General features: G+C 43.9%; 1 protein-coding gene across 3 annotated transcripts in view; it reads left to right on the forward strand.

Annotated features, from left to right (window-relative positions):
• The window catches only part of PAPPA2 (pappalysin 2), a 417,104-nt gene that overhangs the window by 92,786 nt on the left and 301,732 nt on the right, over positions 1-22,586 (forward strand). For all 3 annotated transcript variants that reach the window (XR_001004080.1, XM_011962377.1, XM_011962378.1), the window contains one exon: positions 2,013-3,849. Coding sequence is in view for 2 of the 3 variants with exons in the window: in XM_011962377.1 (XP_011817767.1) it covers positions 2,925-3,849 (925 nt within the window). In the remaining variant the exon portion in view is untranslated. The remainder of the gene's footprint in view (positions 1-2,012; positions 3,850-22,586) is intronic.

The raw sequence follows: 22,586 nt of genomic DNA on the forward strand, positions 1-22,586 counted from the left end.
GGGTATGGGGCTGATGAGGGGTGGGATGGAAAGGAGAGGGAGGTGGGGTGTTGGTGGGCAGGGTTATGATGTCACAGCAAAAGTTACAACAGGAGGAAAACACAGAAATGGTTCAACATTTTTTTTTTTAACTTGGGACTGCCAAGAGCTGAAGGAGAGTGGTGAGCAAAGGAATGAAGGGAGAGAGAGAGAAACTAAACTGGAAGCTTGAGTTTTGTGTAGCTTCTTGAAACCTTATGAATGGATTGCTAGAAGCTGAGAGCCAGGAGAGACCTATAGGGGATGCAAGATCCCTTACACATTAAAAGGGGGAGAAAAGCAGGCGGAATTCTTCTTCCTGGCTGTGTTATCCCTCCTTCCTGAAATGAATGGTAGGAAACCTTTTTCTGAGGGTTATGGGGTGGCATGCGGGAGGGGGAAGTTTACTTCTTTTCTTACCTGAGTATCTTCCCTTTACTTGAACTAAACCTCCTGTCTTCCTTCCCTCCTTTCTTTTCTGCTCCCTCTCTCTCTCTCCCCTCTGCTTTCCTGGCTTTCTCTATATCCCCCTCCCCAGAGCCCTAATCTTTATTCTTGAGCTGCTTCAGAAAGAGAGGGAAGAGAGAGAAAACTGAGTCAAAAGTGAAGGGAAGGAAAAAGGGCAGTCTAGGATTGAGGGGCATCTGCCTAGTAATATCCACATGCCTGAGTTGATATCTTCTTGGGGGACTTGCATCGAGGCTCCAGTGGATGCTACATAAGGAAACAGGACATACTGGGAAGGAGGTGTTTAAGATTCAGCATTTATAATGCAAACAAGTCAGTTCTTAGTTGGGGTAGAGGAGTTTAGAAGATGATGAGGAGACTCAAGGCAGAAGAGGCAGTGTGATCTTACTCCAGAGTATGTGGACTGCATGTTTTAGATGTGGGCAACACAAGCAGTGACTCTAAAAGTGTAAGTGATTTTTCTTGTTATGTGACCGAAGGACACAATGCGTTTCTCTACTGTTTCGTACCGCCTGCGGTCAGACATCCTTACTTGTGCTAAGACTTCAGAACCGTGCCGTGTGTTTGTCCACGTACACATGTGTGTATCTGTGTACCTGCACATGCTCTTGGGGGGTGGGGACCCTTTGAGAAAGCCTTTATCGAGGCATTTAGGCAAACATTGCATAGGTTAAAATTATGACATTTTCTTCCCCATCCTTTCCATCCATTTCAAATCAGTTGAAAACATGGTTGCTTGGGTCTAGCTGTTCATTTTGGTAAATTACTTATTTTGAACATCTCATTTGTTTATTTGCTCACTCAGCATATGGTGACTTTTAGTAACTTGAGATTGAGAAACTTCTGAAATAAAAAGGAGATCTATGTAGTGTGAATTCATGGCATTTCCATTTAATACTTCTCACAGCAGGATACTTGATTTCTCCTTTCTCCCATGTCCGATTTAAAGTGAGTTTAAGATATTGTTCTTTTAAATCCCAAATGATCGATCAAAGTAAGAAAAAATACTTCGTTTGTTTTGTTTGTGACAAAACAAAAGAAGGATACAAGGGATCCCTGAAAGGTTAGTGTGGGCTTGTTAGGCAGTAGGTAGATCTGTTTACAGTAAGTGTGTGTGTGTGTGTGTGTTTGTAAGAGAGAGAGAGAGAGAGAATACACACAGAGAAGAGTACTCCAAAACAGTATTGATTCTTTGCTATTGATTGTGTAGGCTGCAGCTGCTGAAAGAGAAAGCCCGAGATGTTTACTGGGGAAACCAAGAGTAGTGTCTGTCCCCTGTGCCTTGGTGAGGTGGGGAGGTTTTCAGGATGAAGGAGGGGACAGGGAGGAGTAGGTGGAGTGATGCATTGAACTTACTAGCTTTGACATCATCATTGTCTTTAAATGAAAAACAAAACTAAACAAAACAAAACAAGAAGATATTTACAGGCAGAGAGAAAGGGAACCAAGGGGAGCAGGAGAGACTGGAGAGAACAGGTCCCCTGAAGTACATACTCTTCTTTTTGCTCTTTTCTCGATCTTCCCAGGAACCCATAAGACTCCCAGAAGGTGAAGTTAAGAGCTCCCAGACTCATAAGGTTATTAGAACAGCAAACTGGCACCCCAAAGAACTTTACGGAGACTTGCAACCTACCAACAAGTTAGATGAGGGATTAAAATCCTTCAACAACCAGCAACCCCAAGCATCAAACTGAAGGAAACATTCTAACCCTCACGGACAGACTGGAAGCTGGATGGGGACCTGACTGAGGACATCTGGAGAATGAAAGTTAAGTACCAGCTTGGATTTTTGTGCCCCTAGATTATTTTTGCATTTTAAAATAAGAAGCATCAAATTGCATGTCTCTGTGTAAAAGTTCTAGCAATTTGTTTTAAGGTGAACTTATTTTGGCTTAAGGACTACAAAAAGAGAAGGTAATTCATAGGGAAGGAAGAAAAGAAAGAAATGAAAATTAGAGAATAAGATTTTTTTGAATGACTTCAGGTAGCAAGGAGTGTGTGTTTGTGAGTGTGTATTTGAGAGACTTGCCTCATGCCTGTGGGTCTCTCTTCTATTATCAGTGAGGGGAGGGCTTATTGAAGAAGAAGGAAAAAAAAAAAAAAGAAATCTGAGCTTTCTGGGAGGAAATTCAAAGGAACCAAGAGCAATTAAGTTCGTTCTGCAAGGACTAAAATAGAGCAAGAGGAGAGAGGTCAAGGGAGAAGCGTGCAGGAAGCACACGAGCCGGGGAGGCATAGAAGCCACGCTGGCAGAGTGGCCAGCACAGGTAGCCAGCAGAGGCATTCTTGGGGCTATTTGAAAAAGTTTGGTCTGTGAACAAAACAGTTTCCCTGGTGACTGCAAATCCATTGCTAGCTGCCTCTTTCTCATCTGTCCATCACTCTGGTGTGGTACCCAGAAGTTGACTTCTGGTTCTGTAGAAAGAGCTAGGGGAGGTATGATGTGCTTAAAGATCCTAAGAATAAGCCTGGCGATTTTGGCTGGGTGGGCACTTTGTTCTGCCAACTCTGAGCTGGGCTGGACACGCAAGAAATCCTTGGTTGAGAGGGAACACCTGAATCAGGTGCTGTTGGAAGGAGAACGTTGCTGGCTGGGGGCAAAGGTTCGAAGACCCAGAGCTTCTCCACAGCATCATCTCTTTGGAGTCTACCCCAGCAGGGCTGGGAACTACCTAAGGCCCTACCCCGTGGAGGAGCAGGAAATCCATCATACAGGACGCAGCAGACTAGACACTGAAGGAAATGCTGTGAACCTTGTTCCCCGAGACCTGACTGAAAATCCAGCAGAACTGAGGGGTGCAGTTGAACAGCCAGCTGCCCCATGGGTAGGGAATAGTCCTACTGGGCAATCTGAGCTGCTGGGAGGTGATGACACTTATCTTGGCAATCAAGGATCCAAGGAGTCTCTAGGTGAGGCTGGGACTCAGAAAGGCTCAGCCGTGGCCACCACCACCACCACTGCCACCACCATTTTCACAACCCCGAAGGAACCCAAACCAGAGACCCAAAGGAGGGGCTGGACCAAGTCCAGGCAGCGTCGCCAAGTGTGGAAGAGGCGGGCAGAAGATGTGTGGGGAGACTCCGATATCTCTTCACATTTCCAACCTTGGTCCAAGCATTCCCTTAAACACAGGGTCAGAAAGAGTCTACCGGACAAAAGCAACCAAAATGGTGGAGAGGACCCCTACCGGGAAGCAGAGACCTTTAACTCCCAAGTAGGACTGCCCATCTTATACTTCTCTGGGAGGCGGGAGCGGCTGCTGCTGCGTCCAGAAGTGCTGGCTGAGATTCCCCGGGAGGCGTTCACAGTGGAAGCCTGGGTTAAACCGGAGGGAGGACAGAACAGCCCAGCCATCATCGCAGGTAACACCCCTCTCCTGGGCTTTCTGAGATCCTGAGGGTTTGGCTGGCTTTATTTCTGACGGGTTAGATATAGGGAGCGAGGATGAGAAGGGGACCCAACAGGAAAGCAGGAAAGGGCTAGCCAGGGAGAGGGGGAAGGGCCGTTAGTAATCAGCACAGCAGGATTCCAGACACTATCAAAAAGGAGATAGTGACTCTAGCCATATCAGCCTCTGTACCTTGTATTGATCTCATGTCCTTCTACACATTGTGCTTGCACTTAGGAGACTTTAGCTCTCTTACCTCTGTTTGAAGTCATAGAGCTCCTTGGTTCTTTGCCAAAAGAGAAGAGGTGTCACACTCCATTGCTGGCACACCAATATGAAATACCCAGGCAACCTTGAAGACAGATGAGAATCCAAGGACCTGAGCAATGCGTCATGCCTGGGCTGGTCCAGGCAGTGAGGAAACAAGGCTGCTAGGTACACAGCTGTCAGGTCCTACCTGGATTCCTTTTCTCTGAGTGCCCTGGATCTTGGCAGAAAGATACCCTCTGGTCCAGGCCCTGGAGTTCCCTTCACTTTGTCCCAGCAATCAGGTGTCCAGCTTAGGAACAATAGGGTCCACTGGAAAAAGTGAGCACTTATAAGCCAAGATCCCGACTTCTAGGCCTGCTGTTGTTGTAAGGACCTAAAAAATGAAACCTTGTATAACTCCATGGTTTTGATCAGGAGCACTTGTCTGGGAACATGACCCACATTTGTTTTCCACTATACACAGATCTTGGTTTTCATGGAAAGTCACCCAGAAGGGCAAAGAAAAATTAGGTTAAGAGTAACTGTTTCCTGTTGCCTTACTGGGAAGGTTGTAATGAAGCAAGGGGTCATGGATTAGACATGATATTTCATCATTTAGTACCTTATCCTTTTGAATTCCCCATGACAGAACCTAACACAAAGCAAGTTGCATAGTAGAACCATATAATCTGCTCAATTTGAATTATCCACAGTGCCCTTTCATGTTTTCCAGTTCCATTATATTGATAGGGAAACTGAGGCAATAAAAGGCATGAATGCAGGCTGGGAATAGAACTTCAGGACACTTTAATGGCTTGAAAAATTTCCAAATTAAGAAAAACTTCTCAGGTTACTGGATGCCTGCAAGAAAGTTTCAGACTAAGGAAAGAAGTCGGCAAGGAGGGAAGCTCTTTCAAGGGGGGTGTTGCTGGAACATCCCTTCCGGACACTCTGTCTCCCCCTCTTTGGCTGTGATTTCTTCTTCGGAAGCTGGGATTCCCAGACACTGAGCATCCTCAAGTCTTGTGGTTTTGCTGTATTTTATTTTTGGGTGGGAGAGGGGGTGGGGAAAGGGGAGAAAGAAGGGTTGGGCTGTAAGTTAGGTGGGGGAAGAGAAAGAGTAGAAGGAAATCCTTATTCTGGGGCCAAATGGAAGAAATAATGAGATGATTATCTGATCAGAGTTGGCAGCTCCACAGTTTCTCCCAGATGACATCTTCGTGCTGCTTAATCTTGCTTCCTAGTACCCATCTGCCAGGGAAACTGTGTGCTTGCAGTCTAGACTAAGACCCACGACTCTGCTTACCCCTCCTCTTGCAGTAGCAACGTAAAGACCTGGGATCAATTCCCTGGCTGAGAAAAATGAGAAAAAGATCCAATAGGAGTCTATGTGGGAGGCTCTAAGGGGCTGCTGCTTTGGGTTACTAGAGGCCAAACCTGGGGAAACTTGACTCCTGTCCTGTCCCTCCTGTGTCCTGTCTGATGCTCTGCATAGAGAAAAGTAGTGTCATGATTTGATTCCAGTTACAGCATTTCTTGTGGCACCTCCCTCATCCCCACCCCAGGACATCTTTCTCCCTTGCCCACCTGTCCACTGCCACCAACTGCTGCCAACACTGCCACAGCACCCACTCAGATCCTTCTCTAAAGTGCCCATCTGAACTCTTTTAACTGTAAGCATGTAAAATTGGGCAGGAAATCTTTTGCAAACTGTCTAGCCTCTGAGTTTTCCTTCTCTTCAAATCAAAGTATCCCTTGTGGTGTACTGACATTTCCCTCCTTAGGTCTACAGCAGAAAGGTTGAGGGCAGGGAATGCCCAGGGCTATCTCATCTCCACCTACCACTCTGTATTTTTCTTTCAATTTCTGTACGTCAGAAAATATTCAGTAAAGATGTAGGGTAAAGGTCTGGGAAAGATGGAGGTTGGGAATATGGTTTCATTCTTTAGGATTCTAGCAACAGGGCTCCTGAGGGCTTGGGCATCCTTGTGTACTCACTGTGTTTAGCTGCTTACACTTCACCTGTGGTCTCCATGCCTGAGAACCATAATGTTGCCAAAGGCATTTGCCCTAATCTACTCATGCCTATGGAGAGACCAGACCATCTTCCTTCTCTTCCATACAGCACTTGCCCCTGAGCTGGTCATTGTCTATTCCTAGGATGGTTGGCCTTCACCTATGCAGAATGACAATAGAATCATGTCCCTGGGAGCCACATACAGTTCAGCAATTCTGTTTTTCCACTGGGAATGATCCGAGGTGCTGCGAGACTTGGCCCCTACACTTTTTCAACAGCTCTCAAAGCGTAGCTTCTGTCTACTCAACTTAAACCCAGTTTCCCAATCCTTAATCTACCCAATTTAGGGCATTTTTTTCTTCAACAGAGACTTCAAGCAATGCAGCCATAGCCATTTACAGAGGAACATCCCCTCCCCAGTCCCGGATGTGGGTGTCTTAGAGGATACTTTCTACACAGGACACTAGGTGGCAGTGTTGCTTCATTCACAGGAGAGTAGGCAGCCACGTAGTGGGGAATGTGTCTGATTTCTTGGAGGACTGTCCTGCCCTGGCTCTGGGCTGTATGTACTGAATTGTCCTCTCCCAGAATGTTGTTCGTAGGCATCCCTTGGGGTCAGCTTTATGCAAGTGTTTTTTGCGGGGCTTATGTGAAAGGGCAAAAGTCTCATTTTTGGGGTTGTGACTAACTTGCACTTTAGCAAGTGGTAAAGAAAAGAAAATTGACTAAAGTTTCCCCTCTCCCTCCCCCACTCCAAACTCCCACATTCTTCCAAAATAGAAAGTTGAATTCCAGAATGAATTGCCAGAATACTTTTATTTAGAGTTGAGGACAGCACGGAGCTCACAGGGCTTGGGTGCTGAACGTCTCTCTGGTCCTTGGAAGGGGAGACATGGTACCTGGGTCCCTGCAAGATAGATCTTCTGAAGCGGCCTATTTCCCATAACTGAGACAGAGCACCCAAGGTGTAGGAGAGGACTGTGTACAACTGCTCCACTGGAGAGTCCTCCGTAAGAGTCGCTAGGAAGGGGCTTGGCAGTTCAGGGCCATGTAGCCACCTAGGAGTAGACTGAGGTCGGGAACCCACTTGGTTGGGCCATTGGAACTGAGTACTGGACGTAAGCCAAATTCTGTCCCATCCATGTGTGTAACTTTTAAGCTCCGGCACCCAACCCTGAAACCATCCTGTTCCTTTCCCTCCTTCTCAACTTCCTTTCCTCTCTTTCAACCCCAACATACACAAAAGAGAAGATTTTAATAGGTTCCTCCTCACCCATAATTGATTTCAAATGTTCCCTGAAGTTGCCCAGCTGAGTAACCACCTGCAGCTCCAAGTTGCAGGAGACTGAGTCACTAAGTCCATGGCAGAATTGGAGCCTGAGCCCAGGATTCTTCATTCAACAAATATTTATTGAGTGCCTTCCATGCAAAGCACAGCAAGGCCCTGTGGGGAGCACAAAGATGTCTAAGAAACTGTCCCTGACATGAAGACAAGTTTTCCTCCTCTGAGGAGCTGAGCATTAGAGTATATGCTTGTGTAGAACTTGGGAGGCAGGCCGACTCGGCATGAGATTCCATCTCTGATGCTTATCAGGGCTGTGGTCTTTGGCAATCCATTGAACTTTTCTATGCCCTGGTTTCCTCAAATGCAAAAAGGAGAAAAATATATGTGTACAAAACATCATTCCATTTAAATAAAAATGAAAAAAGCTCCAGAAAATGAAAAATAAGACGATGTCTTGCAGAGTCGTTATGATACTTGAACAAGTCATGTATGCAAAGTGCCCACCCACCACAGGGCTTGGCCATTGTGTTTACTCATAGCCTGGCAGGAGCTAAGAGTGGGAGGCAATCATTACTGGGAGCAGCAGGTTAACCTGCTCATCTTTGGTTCTAACCCACTAACCTATCATTTTTCCTTAGGTGGAATATTCACTTTAATTTCTTAGGAATTCAGTTTACTAAATTGTAAAACGAGAATGATGGTAAACAGACTTTTTTACGGCACAGTCTAATGTGTTGTAAATGCAGTAGAATCAGAGGCCCCAAAGGGCTCATTTATTTTATTTAAAAAAAATCCATTCTTTTTAGCCTGAGCAGTACTATTTTGAATAAATTGGACAATGGTGCTAAAGTTTTTTGGAGGCCATAAAACCTTTTGAAAATCTGATGAAAGCTTTGTCCACTCCCTAGAAAAATGAACATGTTCACATAGTTCACACAACATTCAGAGCTGTATTAGTCTGTTCTCAAGCTGTTGAAAAAGACATACCTGAGACTGTGTAATTTATAAAGGAAAGAGCTTTAATGGACTCACAGTTCTACATGGCTGGGGGGGGGGCTCACAATTCCACATGGCTGGGGGGGCCTCACAATCCCACATGGCTGGGGGGGCCTCACAATTCCACATGGCTGGGGAGGCCTCACAATCCCACATGGCTGGGGGGGGCCTCACAATTCCACATGGCTGGGGAGGCCTCACAATCATGGCTGAAGACAAACGAGGAGCAAAGTCATGTCTCACACGGTGGCAGGCAAGACAGCGTGTGCAGGGGAACTCCTATTTATAAAACCATCAGATCTCATGAGACTTATTCACTATCACAAGAACAGCACAGGAAAAACCCGCCCCTGTGATTCAATTACCTCCCACCAGGTCCCTCCCACAACATGTGGGAATTATGGAAGCTATGACTCAAGATGAGATTTGGGTGGGGACACAGCCAAACCATATCAAGACCCTCAAGACCCTTCACGATTTCCTGATGGCCAGGGTCTGTTGACATTATGTATAAAACCCATTGTTTAAGGCCTATATTGATAAGTGTTTTTTTTTGTTTTTGTTTTTTTTTGACATCTAAGAAATGAGATTTCACAGAATGCTGAAACATCCCCTTCTCCCAGTAAGGGAGATTTGTACACAAGGTGGAGGGTGTCATCCCCATAGAATATGGAGCTTCATAGAAGGCAGATTCACATAGACGTGAGGAGAATGTAAAAGGCAGGCCATGTGTGGGATCTCTCCCTTTATCCAATAGGACTCAGTGACAGATGAAGAGACAAATGTATACTTTTCCCAGAATCTTCCAGAAGATGAGGTTTGCACAGTCATCTCCTTAGTTGCTTCTTCCTATATCACAGCAAGGTTTGAAGTCAGAGTGTTCATCCTCCAAGAATCCTGTGGAATTGTGCAGTTCCCTCCACATTAGAACCCTGCTCCCTGGTTAGGATCCACATGTGCAGCAAAGTCATGGTCACCTGCCCTAGGCATGGACGACCCATGAATGTGAGGGCTTGCTGTTGGTTTCTGGGGATGGATTTACCCACAGTGATGAGTACGAGTTGCATGAGTTGTCTTGTGTGAATAGGGCATAGCCCCTGATGGTTGTAAATTAGCATCTCTGTATAGAAGGTTTTATCATGTGGCTATATGGCCCCCAAGAAGAGAGGAACATGGAGGGACTGTATGGTATCTGGTTTAAGAAGTAAAACAGACTGTGACTATGACCCTTCTTACAGCCTGTGGCCATGCCCCTCATCCCTATGGGAAAGTAATTTTCTCTATGTCTCTGCCTCCAGGGCTCTTCATGTGTGGTTTCCTAGGGTGCATATTGCTTCCTGCCTTATTTGTTATGTGCATGTCTCATTTCTATCCACCGGTAATTCCTCCAGAGCCAAACGCATGTCTGATTAACTTTTGTCATTCCAAAATATCTAGCACAGTATTAGAGACTCTCAGTTATGTTTGTAGAATAGAAAAAATAGAAATTTAGACTGCAGACTGCCCATTAGGGATGAATAAAAGGGTGGGAGGAACTTTCTGAAACTGGAGTCTCTTTGTGGGATCCACAGCAGTGGCTTCAGATTCTGTTTTTGCTGCCTACTGAGGTGTCTTCGTAGCTTCTGAGGGGAAATCACTGAGTGCAGCGTTCCCTTTCCACCTTCAATAGGAGCATCCCTCCCTTACCTGTTTCATGTGAAGGAGGGGCTTAATTACTTTAAGGAAGTTTAAACCCCACAACTCTAGAGCGGGGGTTGGCATGTTATGGCCTGTGGGTCACATCAGGTCTAAAGCTGAAGCTTGTTTTTGTAAATAAAGTTTTATTGGCACACAGCCACACCCATTTGGTTATGTGTTCTCTGTGGTGACTTCCCTGCTAACTGGTGGAGGTAAGTAGTTGCAAAAGAGACCTTTTGGCCCACAAAGCCCAAAATATTTACTGTCTGGCCCTTTGTAGAAAAAGTTTGCCAACTCATGCTTTAGAACATTGCTTCTCAAACTTCAATGTGAATAGAGATCAGCTGAGACTATTCTTAAGACGTCTGCCATGGCAATGCATCTGGCAGCAGGTGCAATGTAAGTACGTCTTGCACACTGCAGGGAGTTTCATGGACCAAGGACCCCAGGCGCTGTGCTCTGAAACACATCACTGCATTTGCACTGAGGCCACAGATCCCTGGGGTGGCATGGATAAAGGCAGACCAGTTCCTGAGAGACAGTCGTTGACTTTGGCTGAAGGACTCCAAAAGGCCTTGCAGGAAATTCCTTAGACTGCACTGTAGTCAACAACACTTCCATCCCACCTTCCTTCTCTCTCTTTTTTTTTTTTTTGCTTCAGAGTCAGACTTGCAGCAATGACTGTTGGCTCTCCTAGCCTTTTCAGGATCTCTCTATATTTCCTCAGAGTTGTCTCCCCCAGTAAGATCCTACATATTTAATCCTGTATTGGCATCTATTTCTTGTGCTAACACAACTACCTTATGCAAATGCAGATTTGGGTTCAACAGGTCCTGGGCAGCCTGAGATTCTGCATTTGTAACAGGCTTCAGGTGCTGTTGCTGTTGCTAGTTTGTGCACCATGATTCAAGTTGCAGGACTCTAGACTCTTGAGTCCAGGCTCTTGAGTCCAGGGCAGAAGACAGCAGACTTTTCCTGTAAAAGGACAGATAGTAAATAATTTAGGCTTCTTGGGCCGTGCAGTCTCTGTTGCAAAAAATTGAACTCTGTTGTTATAATGTGCAAGCAGTCATAAATGATATGTAAACACATTTCTATGCCTGTGTTCCAATAAAACTTTATTTACAAAAACAGATGGCAAGCTAGATTTTTCTCATGAGCAGTAGTTTGCCAACTGCTTTTTCCACCGTGCTTTTGTGCTTTCCTTTCTAGTTTCACGCTATGAAAAATAACTCCAACAGAGAGACTATGGCACTATCAGTGGTAGGGGCATACCTTTTGTTGAAGTATAAACAAAACTTCCCAGATATTTCTTGCAGGAAACAAATCATGCTAGTTTCTTGGTATGAGCACTCCAGGTAGAGTTTATATTTATTTCTTTCCTTTTTTTTTTTTTTAAAGAAAAAAAGCATACTGAGATGTGACTTATCTTAAAGTTCACATGTTTAAAGTGTACAAATAATGTCTTTAGTATTCTTACAGACTTATCTCAATCTATTATCTCAATTATCTCAATTATCTCAATCTAATTTTAGAATATTTTAATGGCACCCGAAAGAAATGCTGTACCCATTAGCCCTACCCACTTCCCTCCCCTCCTTTCCAAATTCACCATAGCCATAACCATTGGCAACCTACCCTTTATCTCTATACATTTTGCCCATTCTGTGCATTTCATAAAAATGAGATTATACAATATATGATCTTTTGTGGCTGACTTCTTTCACTTGAGGCTTATCCATGTTGCAGCATGTATTGGCACTTCATTCCTTTTTATTGTTAAGTAATATTCCATTCATATACTACATTTTGTGTATCCAATCTTCAGTTACTGGATATTTTGGTTGTTTCCACTTTTTGGCTTTTGTGAACATTGTGTACAAGTGGATATTTTTTCTATGTCTTTTGGTTAGATACCTAGGAGTAGAATTTCTGGGTCATATGATGACTATATATTTAACATTTTGAGGCCCTACCAGACTGTTTTCCAAGGTGGTTGCACAATTTAGTAATCCCCATCAATGCATGGAGGCTTGGTTTTATACCTCTGACCCTCTAAAATGAAATGGGGGCTGGGCACAGTGGCTCACGCCTATAAATCTAGCACTTTGGGAGGCTGAGGCAGGTGGATCACTTGAAGCCACGAGTTCAAGACCAGCCTGGGAAACATGATGAAACCCCATCTCTACAAAACATACACAAATTAGCTGGATGTAGTGGCATGCACCTGTGGTCCTAGCTACTCAGGAGGCTGAGGTGGAAGGACCACCTGAGCCTGTTCAGGTCGAGCCTGCAGTGAGCTGTAACTGTGCCGCTGCATTCCAGCCTGCGGGACAGAATGAGAACCTGTCTCAATAAAATAAAGTGATAAAATAAAGTAATAAAATAAAATGGGCTTCTGTGACATCACTGGCGAGTATGGTTTGGCCACTGCCAGCATCTGAGAGCACCTCAGTGGTCTTGGAGAAATGTGCCATTATTGTACAATGAGAAGAAACATCTGGGGCTCTGATGCTGAGGCCTCTGCAATCGCAGGGAGTCCTTCCTAGTTGAAGTGGGTTCTCTCACCAAGCTCCCTCTTCTAGCTCCTTGAAGGTATCCTAAGATGGGCTTTTGCTTCTCTGAACCTTCACCTTTGGCCTGAAGCATATTACTTCCTATTACCTGCAAGCTGGCTGAATCCTCAATGCTAGGCATACAGGAAACACTTAGGCACTTAGAAGTCACGGTGTATCAGATTCTGATGCAGCAGCACCTTCAGAAAGAAAAAGAGAAGAGAAACCAAGGGGAGAAGGGAAGATGAAGCTCACATAGCTCACATAGCCATGAACTTTCTCCTAGATTCCAGCTCTATGTCTGGCCCCAGCTGGGCTCTTTGGCAGACTGTTCAGGGTTTGGTGTCTGACTCACAGGGTTAGATCTGGGCCTTTGGGGTCGTCCAGTTGTTTGGGGTGCAGGTGGGGGAAGGAGAATCACTTCCAGGCAGTGGCGTAGAGGGATTTTCTGTAAGAATGGCCTGTGATTATCCTATTCACCACACTCCAGCTTCAGTGCCTGGCACCTGTTACTGCCTTTGCTCTCCTCATTCCCCAGTTTTCATTTACTGTAAAATATACTATTCTTGGTCCTTTGCATCTCAGGGAGACAATGCAGTGGATGAGGCTTTGACTGACCAAGGTGGCACCATTACTGCTCACCACCAATCCTCTGGGAGCTGTGTGTTCTTTCTCAGACCACAGGAATAAGATGGAAACCCACAGAGACTCTCGGTGTAGTTCTCGGGGTGGAGCAAAGATTGTCAGGTTGGAAATATTCAGGAGTGACAGAGGCAGGGTTGGAAAGTAGGAATCACTTTTGGCAGCCCAAATACATCCAACTATTATCTTGTCAGCAGCAACAATTTGTCCTTCCTCACCTCCTGCCTCCTCCTTTGTGCACTTCTTTCTTGTTTCTTTGGGCTGACCATGTGATTCACTCAGAATGTGTGTGCCAAGAGGTCTGACTCCTCTTTCCTGTTCTAATCTGTGCCTTGAGGAGGCTAAATAAACACTTTATTTGGTGTTTACTAACAGAAGGGCAACACCTTAGTTTGGCTCCTGAACCTGTATACCCTGCACATCCATTAGCTTCAGTTCCTAATGTCATAAACAAGGACACAGATTCCATACTTCTGCTCTTGAGTACATGGAATTACATTGCTCTGGGGGCTCATCAGATCAGTTTCAGCTCACGTCATACACCCCCTTGCCCTAGCACCTTCCAGAAAGCATATTTCTATGCTAAGTTTGTATCCAAAAAATAACAGCATTGTTTCTTTCCCATGTTTACTACCTGTCTCAAAACAATCTTCCTCCTTGGATTTTTAAAAGAGAACATCCAGTAAAGAAAACTCAGTGGGCAAACAAAAACATCCTAGTTCTCTTTATGAGTCAGAATTGAGTGGGGAAGAAAAGTGGTTCTGCCCAAATATAAAATGTGGAAACTGGAACCCGAAGTCTCAGAACATTTGAAGTATTGCCATGGCAACTGGTTAGGCTATCAAGACGAGCAAGTATGGCTCATTTCTACATTAGAAATCCAGTTACCTAATCAGAGGGAACATTGCAGAGCCTATAAGTTAATCAGTTAATGAGTCATCATTCAAGTGGTGACTCAGCATTTGCTAACTTTCCTACAAATAATTGCTCTACATTCTGGGCAGGTTATAAAAGTAGTTTAGTTCTATTTGTTCATTCATTCAATATTTATTGAGCTTCTATTAAGTGAAATATCAAGGCTTTAACCACAGGTTGGGGAATCGAGAACTACTAAGGCAGGAGTTGTGCCTGGAAGGTGCTCAGAGTTTAGGCCTATAAACTGTAAACAAATTATTAAATTTGTTTTAATAACAGATTATATGTGTATATGTAAACAGATTACTACAGCCTGGCTACTGAGAGTGACTGGTCCTGCCTGGATAAACCAAAGGATTTCTTGAGGCTAGGGAAGGAGAGCTGGTAACCAGAGAAACAGAAAGAGTACTGGGAAGTAGCAGAATTATGGCAAAGAGAAAATGACAGAGTTTTCAAAGTGTCAAATGGCACAGGAGCACCAAATAACCAGGCCTAAAGTAGGTGCATTGGATTTACCAGTCAGGAAATCATGGATGACTTTAGGGAGAGCAGTCTCACACCTGAGTTGTGGGTGCATCCATATCACATTAAGTAGAGATATAAATGAGAGGTAAGGGAGTGAGGGAGTGAAGACAGGGAGCAAAGTCTATTGCACTCTATGCAGAAACTCGGCTGTGATGGAAGGGGCAGAGGAGATGTCAGAAGTAGATATGGGTTCAGAGATTTTATTTTAAATTCAGAAAGATCCAAGACTCAAGGTCTTGTATTAAAGAACTGGTCATCTAAAGTAGGAGACAGCATAAACACAGGAAAATGATGGTAGATAAAGTAACAGAAATGTAAAGCATGCAAATGCAAGCTCAATCACTCTAAAGAAACTATTGCATAAATTTTCCTTTGACAAGTGGTTCTGTAGCACTTACTCTGTGCCAAGCATTACTGCGGTCTGTTTACAAATATTAACTCACATGCTCCCCAGGACAACTCAAGGAAGAAGATGGAGAACCAGAGCATAGAGAGAAACAGGATACTGTCCAAGGTCACACAGTTGGTGCAGGCAGAGCCAAGATGTGAACCTGGACATTTGTCCTGAGAGTTCTTTTCCACTGTGCTATGTTGTCACTATCTTTTATCTCAAAAGCAGTAAGGATTGAAGAGCGCCAACCTTCCTCAAGTGAACCCTTCATCTGTCTCACAACCATTGCTTGTCCTGTTTCCTCTATCTCAGCAAAGGGCCAAGAACTCTGGGAGTTCCTGTCTCACATCACTGCCCCTCGCTTTCCACATGACATGTAATGCCAATAATCAATCACCAAATCCTGTCTGGTTGGCCTCTTCAGTTTCTTTTGGCCCTGTTGTATTCATCCCAATAACCAAACTAAAGCTAAGTATTGGTTACAATAATTCTGAGCATCTCTAAACCGAGAGATCAATTTATTCTTCAGCTGGTTGATTGCAACCAAGAAGAGCATTTTCAAATACAAAGCAGCTCAAGTCACTTTCCTGCCTACAACCATCAGATGACTCTGCTGCACCCTCAGGATAAAGTTCAGCTTCCTTAAGTTGTCATATGAGACCCTACTTACCTTTTCAGTCTCATCACTGCCTCTACAATAGACACACACACCCATGCATACTCATGTGCACACAGGCATGCACATATATACAGGCATACTTACACAAACTTGCACACCCATATGTACACACATGCACACATGTGTGAGCACTCACATGCACTCACACGTATACTTCCAGTCCAATTTCTAGCAACACCAAACCAGTAGCAGTGACACAGATACGCCACTCTCCCTGGCATCTAGCCCCTGATGTCTATCCTTTGTAATTTTTCTCCTAATATGAAACCACTCCCCAAAACCAAATGCACCTGAATTGTTTTTACTTAACCCCCTAGATTTTTAGGGAATATGACATCTCTTTCAGGAACTCTTCCTTGGCCTCTCTAAAGACTTTTAGGTTTGCTGTCCAGTGCGTTTTCCTGATACCTTATACTGTGCCTTATGAAGACATTAAGAGAAACCTACTGTAATTCCCATTTTACTTCTCATTAATTGAACACAAGCTCATTGAGCTCCTACTGTCTGCTAGGCACTGGACAGGGTGTTTGATGTTAAATAAGCAGACATGGTTCCAATGCCCAGTCATTTCTGTTCTAGGCTAGCTCCCACTGGGCTGTAAGCTGTTTGGGGTCAGAGGCTGCATCTGGTTCCTTGCTGCCTTCCTAGCACCTAGTGCTTTGTCAGTTAATAACAAGTAACTCATTCAATATGTATTTGATAAGAGGATGAAGGATGAAGTAATTCTCTTTGGAAGTAGGCACATAAAAACCTGGTAATCTTTAAGTTCTATTGATGTTGAAGATGGCTAGGAAGTTTAAATTCCCCTCAATAGTATCTAGAAGGAGGAGTTATCCTTACCTTCTACCTGAACTCCCCCCTTTCTCCTCCCCACAAATCTGCATATACCTGACAAATGTAGACTAGGAATTTGTCTCATAGAAAAACTGGATATAATTTACAACTTGGTTTAGCTATGTTTATTTCTAAACTTTCAGAAATTATCTTTTCTATTTATTTACTTATTCTGGGTTGTCTTTTTCTCATTCTCATAGAACTTTTGTTTGGTGCACATTATTCCTGTAGGCAGGAGGAAAGGAGGAGCGTATATACCTAGAGAAACGTAGATCTTGCTACCAGAAGAAGAAGCCACCAGGGGGCCAGGAAACACTCCTTGAGTTCAAAGTCTCTCCAACGTTTGCTCCTTCTCCGGCCCTTTGAAAATCTGGAGTTTTAAAAACTCTATTTTTTTTTTTTTGTGAAGATATGTTTTTTTTTACTATTATACTTTAAGTTCTAGGGTACATGTGCACAACGTGCAGGTTTGTTGCATATGTATACATGTGCCATGTTGGTGTGCTGCACCCATTAACTCATCATTTACATTAGGTATATCCCTAATGCTATCCCTCCCCCTCTCCCCCACCCCACGACAGCCCCCGGTGTGTGATGTTCCCCTTCCTGTGTCCAAATGTTCTCATTGTTCAATTCCCACCTATGAGTGAGAACATGCAGTGTTTGGTTTTCTGTCTTTGCTCTTTTGGGAGGGTGAAATTATTTTAACATCGAATGTGTTTATAGACTGTTCCTAGCTCAGTTTATTTATTAGCCATTCGCTCACTCACTAATTCATGTATTCAACTGATGCTTCTTGAGCACAAAGTAGGTATTCAATTACTATTTTTGAAATTAACTCCAACTTTATGCAGAATAATAGTAAGCACTAACCACAGCAGAGCTCTATTTTAGACATTGTTTGTTTCAAGGCACATTAGTAACTTGAAATAATTGCACAATAGAATATCCTTATAGTCCTTATAATAAAACCCATGGCATGGATCCTGAAGATAAAAGGAAACATGGGCAACACTCCCTCCTGGGTGTGGCAGCCTCGCTGGGCCTTTGGACCACCTCCTTGTGTCCCCTCCTCTGCCATGGCTGGTCCTGGGCTGAGGTCAGGCAGGTGACAGCCGGGTGCCATGGCAGAGGAGGGGGTACAAGGAGGTGGTCCCAGCCCCTCTGGCTCTCCGCTTACAGCATTTCTGGAAACTTAGCATCTATGTCCTCTACTGTGGTGTGCTGCCAAAAGCCAAGCACATTTGAAGAAGGCAGCTGTTCGTTTTGCCATTCCCAGCCCTTCTGTGAACATCTCCTCTCCTGACCCTGCCTCCCTACACTGCTACTGTCCTCCTGTCTCCCACACTGTTCTCACTTCCTGAAAGTCCAAGCTGCTTAGCAGTGGAAGCCTTCAGATAGCCTGTAGGCTTCTGGGGGCTTCTATGGATCTCCATCATCTGTGTGTCCCTCCAGCACCTGGGCCTGCAGCAGAATGGGCAATAGCGTTGATTGGATGCATGGAGGACAATCTAGCTCCTCATGCACACAGAACTGGATCTCTCCTGACTCCCTAGAATGAATGATATTCCTTTCTCTTCTCTCCACATGACTCACTCATTAACTGCTCCTTACCTTTGTGCAAGCCATCACCTTAATTTTCCTACCTCCACCTCCTCATCCATTTAAATTCTTTCCCTCACTGTATAGCTAAGAATGCAGGATCTGGAGCCTGAAGGTCTGGGTTCAAGCCCTTTACTAGCTGTGGTAACTTGGCAAATTGAAATCCCTCATCTGTAAAATGGGGGCAATGGTAATTTCCATCTCAGAATTGTTGTGGTTAAATACATTTTTACAAACTATGTGTTGAGTGCCATGCCTGGAACGTTAGGGCTTGGTTAATGCCTGTTGCTATTTCACCCTTCTGTGATGATGTGATGTCACAGAAGGGACCCAGGGCTTGCCCCAAAGATGCTGCCATCCAAACTGGCCAGGTCTGGCTCATATTCCTCATTCCCAAGGCCTTCTCTACCCATTCTAGTGCATGCAAACTCTCCTCCTGAATGCTTGTTGCATGTATATTAATGTGATATAACTTAGCATGCAATTATTTGTAGTGAGATGTTGATTACACAGATTCCACATAACCAGTATTCTTAACTAACTCTAATATTTTAATTATCCTGCTTCTTAGGAGATAGAGACATGTGACTGCAAGATAAATTCAAAAGAAGAATCCAGTAGAAACAAAACCTGCCCATTAACTTATGGGTTCAGCCCAGTCCTTTTTACCTTCTCTGGCCACAGACTCAGGGTATGGGGTAGTGAGAAGTGGTTAGAAGGCTGATGATCTTAAAGCCCTTCAAGATAAACCTCAAGATGAAGATTCTGGGCATGGGCTGTCAGAGTATCACAGGCCAGGAGACAACCCAGCCCATCTCTCCTTCACAGATGGGGCAGTGAGACCCAGAGAGGGAAAGGCAGTTTCCTGACATTACACAGGGGCAGACTGAGACCCCAGTCCAAGTTCTTGGCTCCTAATTTGGTGTTATTTCCACTCCTCCAGGATGCCTCTGACTAATTTAAGCCTCTTACTGGAAAGCAGAAGGAAACATTTTAGAAAGATTTTCAATAAGAAAATGTATGGCTTTAGTCCTTACTTAACCTATGTCAATTCCTTAGATCACTTAGTTTCCTTGACCTTTCTCTTTCTCACTCAGGGGCCAAGCAGCCAAAGCTATTGCACAGCAGAGGTTGACCCAGAGGTCAGCTTTACGCATCCTCTTTGAACACTGGGTTCTGAAGACTCACCTGGGTTCAATTTGAGAACACACACTCTGTATCCTCTGGTTTCCTCTCAGACTCTCAAACCAGTGGGGAGAAAAAGAGACTCTGAGCCTTTGGGTTCTGATTGCCATAGTATTTGGTTTTGTGTGGTCCCTGGGTTGCCTAACCTCACCAACAAATTGCTTCTTAGAAAGCAGTCAGAGTCTCCTTGGGTTGTTTGTGGCCACATGGTAGAGACAAAAACAAAAAACAAAAAACATTCAGGTATTATTAAGTGAGTGCGAGTAGGATGTGTCCACTGAAGCAATATAAGACACATTGGACAATTACTAAGGCTGTGAAAGTCATACAATATTTCACTTTAAGAAAACCTGACATGCTAATGTCTAACCTTAGCTGATGGATAAGCTTAGAGGTCATTTTCATTGCAATAGGATTTTCTTCACACTTGCTTTAAATAATGCCTCCTGTAATGTCCCTGGATCACTGAGTATATATTTAACACTATTTAAACACTTTTTAAGGGTAGTATTAATTCTATAAACTGTACCTGGTAACAGGAACCCCAAAGAAAATTTCCGAGAGGGATCTCGAAATTCTTTATTTGACTGAGAAGAGGAAAATCCGGGAAATTGATGTGATGCTGCCTCACTGGAGTTATCAAAGAATTCTTAAAAGAACCTTGAGAGAGATGGGGTGAGGGTGGAGAAGTGCTGAGGCACCTTGCTGTGGGTGCCACCAGGTCTCTGTGTCTCTTCCAGGATGACAGATGCTGGGCAATAAGGTATCTTATCAAGGTTAAGGAATGTGACCCACTTCACGCCCCCTAAGGTGTATGACTTCTTGGCTTTTGCATGAGCTATCCTCTGCATTAGGAGATGTAGATCCTTTCTGTTGTGCTACTGGAATTCCATGCACATGAATTCCTATTTTCGTTTAGGTGGAAGATCATCTTGATAGAAAGAGAAGCCTACAGGTAGCTCTCCACCTCTGTTGCGGAACAGCGCCCGACACCTCCTCACATTTTATATGCTCATTATGGAAACTGCAGCCAGTTAGCCATTGGACATTGATGTGCTGTTTATGGAATTCCATAGTCACAGGACCAGCAGAGAACATAGAATGCTCAGGAAATTTCACACTGGTTGTTCTTGAAGATTATTAAAAATGATTGAAATTACACTCCAAAAAAATCATGTGTTTAAAATTACTCAGGAAGTTTCTCTTTTTCTCTGTCTATCTCTCTCTCTCTTTTGGGGGTAATGACTAGACATAGAAAATATATTACTTTTTCAACTAAATAATTAGTTGGAGGAAAAATAATTTAAAGTTTCTCAAATGTACTGAGATAATGGATGGTATTGGAGCAAAGTATTGACTCTAGAGAAAATTGTCCAAGATGAGTGGGGAGTGACAAGTCTGGTCATGACTCTTGATTCTTCCTGATCCCTCGTAGGTAATATCAAAGGGGATGAAAAGCTGGCATGCTTTTAGGGGGGGGCACTGTGGGCAGAGCTGTGCTAGGTCAAGTCAGTAACTGTTCTTGTTGTGGGGAGTAACTGGTGTATGTATGTGTGTGTGTGTGTTGGGTGGGAAAGGGTAATAAAGGGATTTTTTTTTAATTAGGGGAAATGGAGTTTTTAGAGTGTCATGTGACACATCATTGTTTTGGAGGATACCATCGACATCTCTGCTAACTATCTGTTGTCGATTCAATCCATTAGTGAATTACTTATTTTTATCATGGGCAAGATGTTGGCCTTGATACAAATGAATGTGGAGAAGTACAAGGCAGAATTTGCCAGCTGTCAATTAACTTATAATACAGTTGAAGACATAGGCCTATATATGTTAAGATGATAATAATATTAGCCAGGAATAATAACATGGAGTATTTATTATGTGCTGAGCATAATAAGTACTGTATTTTACATGCACAAATTAGTTTTGTGTTGTCCGAAACTGTATAAATTAATACTATTAATATCTCCATTTACTGGATGGGGAAAATGAGGTATTGAGGATTTCTCTATGTTGCTTGAGATTGTAGAGCTATTACATTTAGTTTATCTAGTAATTTAGCTAGTTGATCTAGATGGTGGCTCTAGCCCCACCATTTGATTTTTTACCTAGAATATCGTTTACTATTTTTTTTTTTTTTTTTTTTTTTTTCTCGCTCTGTCACCCAGGCTGGAGTGCAGTGGCACGATCTCGGCTCACTGCAAGCTCTGCCTCCTGGGTTCCCGCCATTCTCCTGCCTCAGCCTCCCGAGTAGCTGGGACTACAGGCACCCACCATCTCGCCCGGCTAGTTTTTTGTATTTTTTTTTTAGTAGAGACGGGGTTTCACTGTGTAGACCAGGATGGTCTCGATCTCCTGACCTCGTGATCCGCCCGTCTCGGCCTCCCAAAGTGCTGGGATTACAGGCTTGAGCCACCGCGCCCGGCCTCGTTTACTATTTTTAAAAAAATTTTCAAATGACTGCTGGGCAGCTCCCTTTGGCTATTTGTAGGTCTAGATCAAGGCTTAGAGACTTTGGGAAGTTGAGAATGGGGCAGAATTGCCCTGGGAGATTCTCATGAGGCTCCTGAAGGTATTGGCTACTCTCTGGAAGGCACAGGATAACTCCAGGTTGACTACTTAGGTAGCTTTTGCTGATCCCTCTGGGTTACTTTTTCAGCAAGAAAATACACGGATGTTTTGCATAATGATGTTTCAGTTAACAACAGACCATGTATACGATAGTGGCCACATAAGATTATAATACCATAGCAACTATACTGTACCTTTTTTATGTTTAGGTATGTTTAGATCCAAAAATACCATTTGTTTTACAGTTGCCTACAGTATCCAGTACAGTCACATGCTGTACAGGCTTGTAGCCTAGAGGCAATAGGCTATACCATATAGCCTCGGTATGTTCTAGGTTTGTGTAAGTGCACTCTATGACACAATGACAAAATTGCCTAATGACACATTCTTCAGAATATATCCTGGTTGTTAAGCAATGCATGACACCCAGGCAGTAGGTGATGAGCGCCTAAAGCCATGTTTATACTTGCTGGATGGCCAAGGAAGCTTCCTTAGGAAGGAGACCCCTGCTGCTCCAGATTTATCTCAGGTCAATGGCATGCTGGACCTGGTTCTTTGCAGTTGTGGGCTTCCCAGTGACCCAAGTCC

Source organism: Colobus angolensis, unplaced genomic scaffold (genome assembly GCF_000951035.1).
Source record: "Colobus angolensis palliatus isolate OR3802 unplaced genomic scaffold, Cang.pa_1.0 Scaffold59, whole genome shotgun sequence".
Taxonomy (NCBI): domain Eukaryota; kingdom Metazoa; phylum Chordata; class Mammalia; order Primates; family Cercopithecidae; genus Colobus; species Colobus angolensis.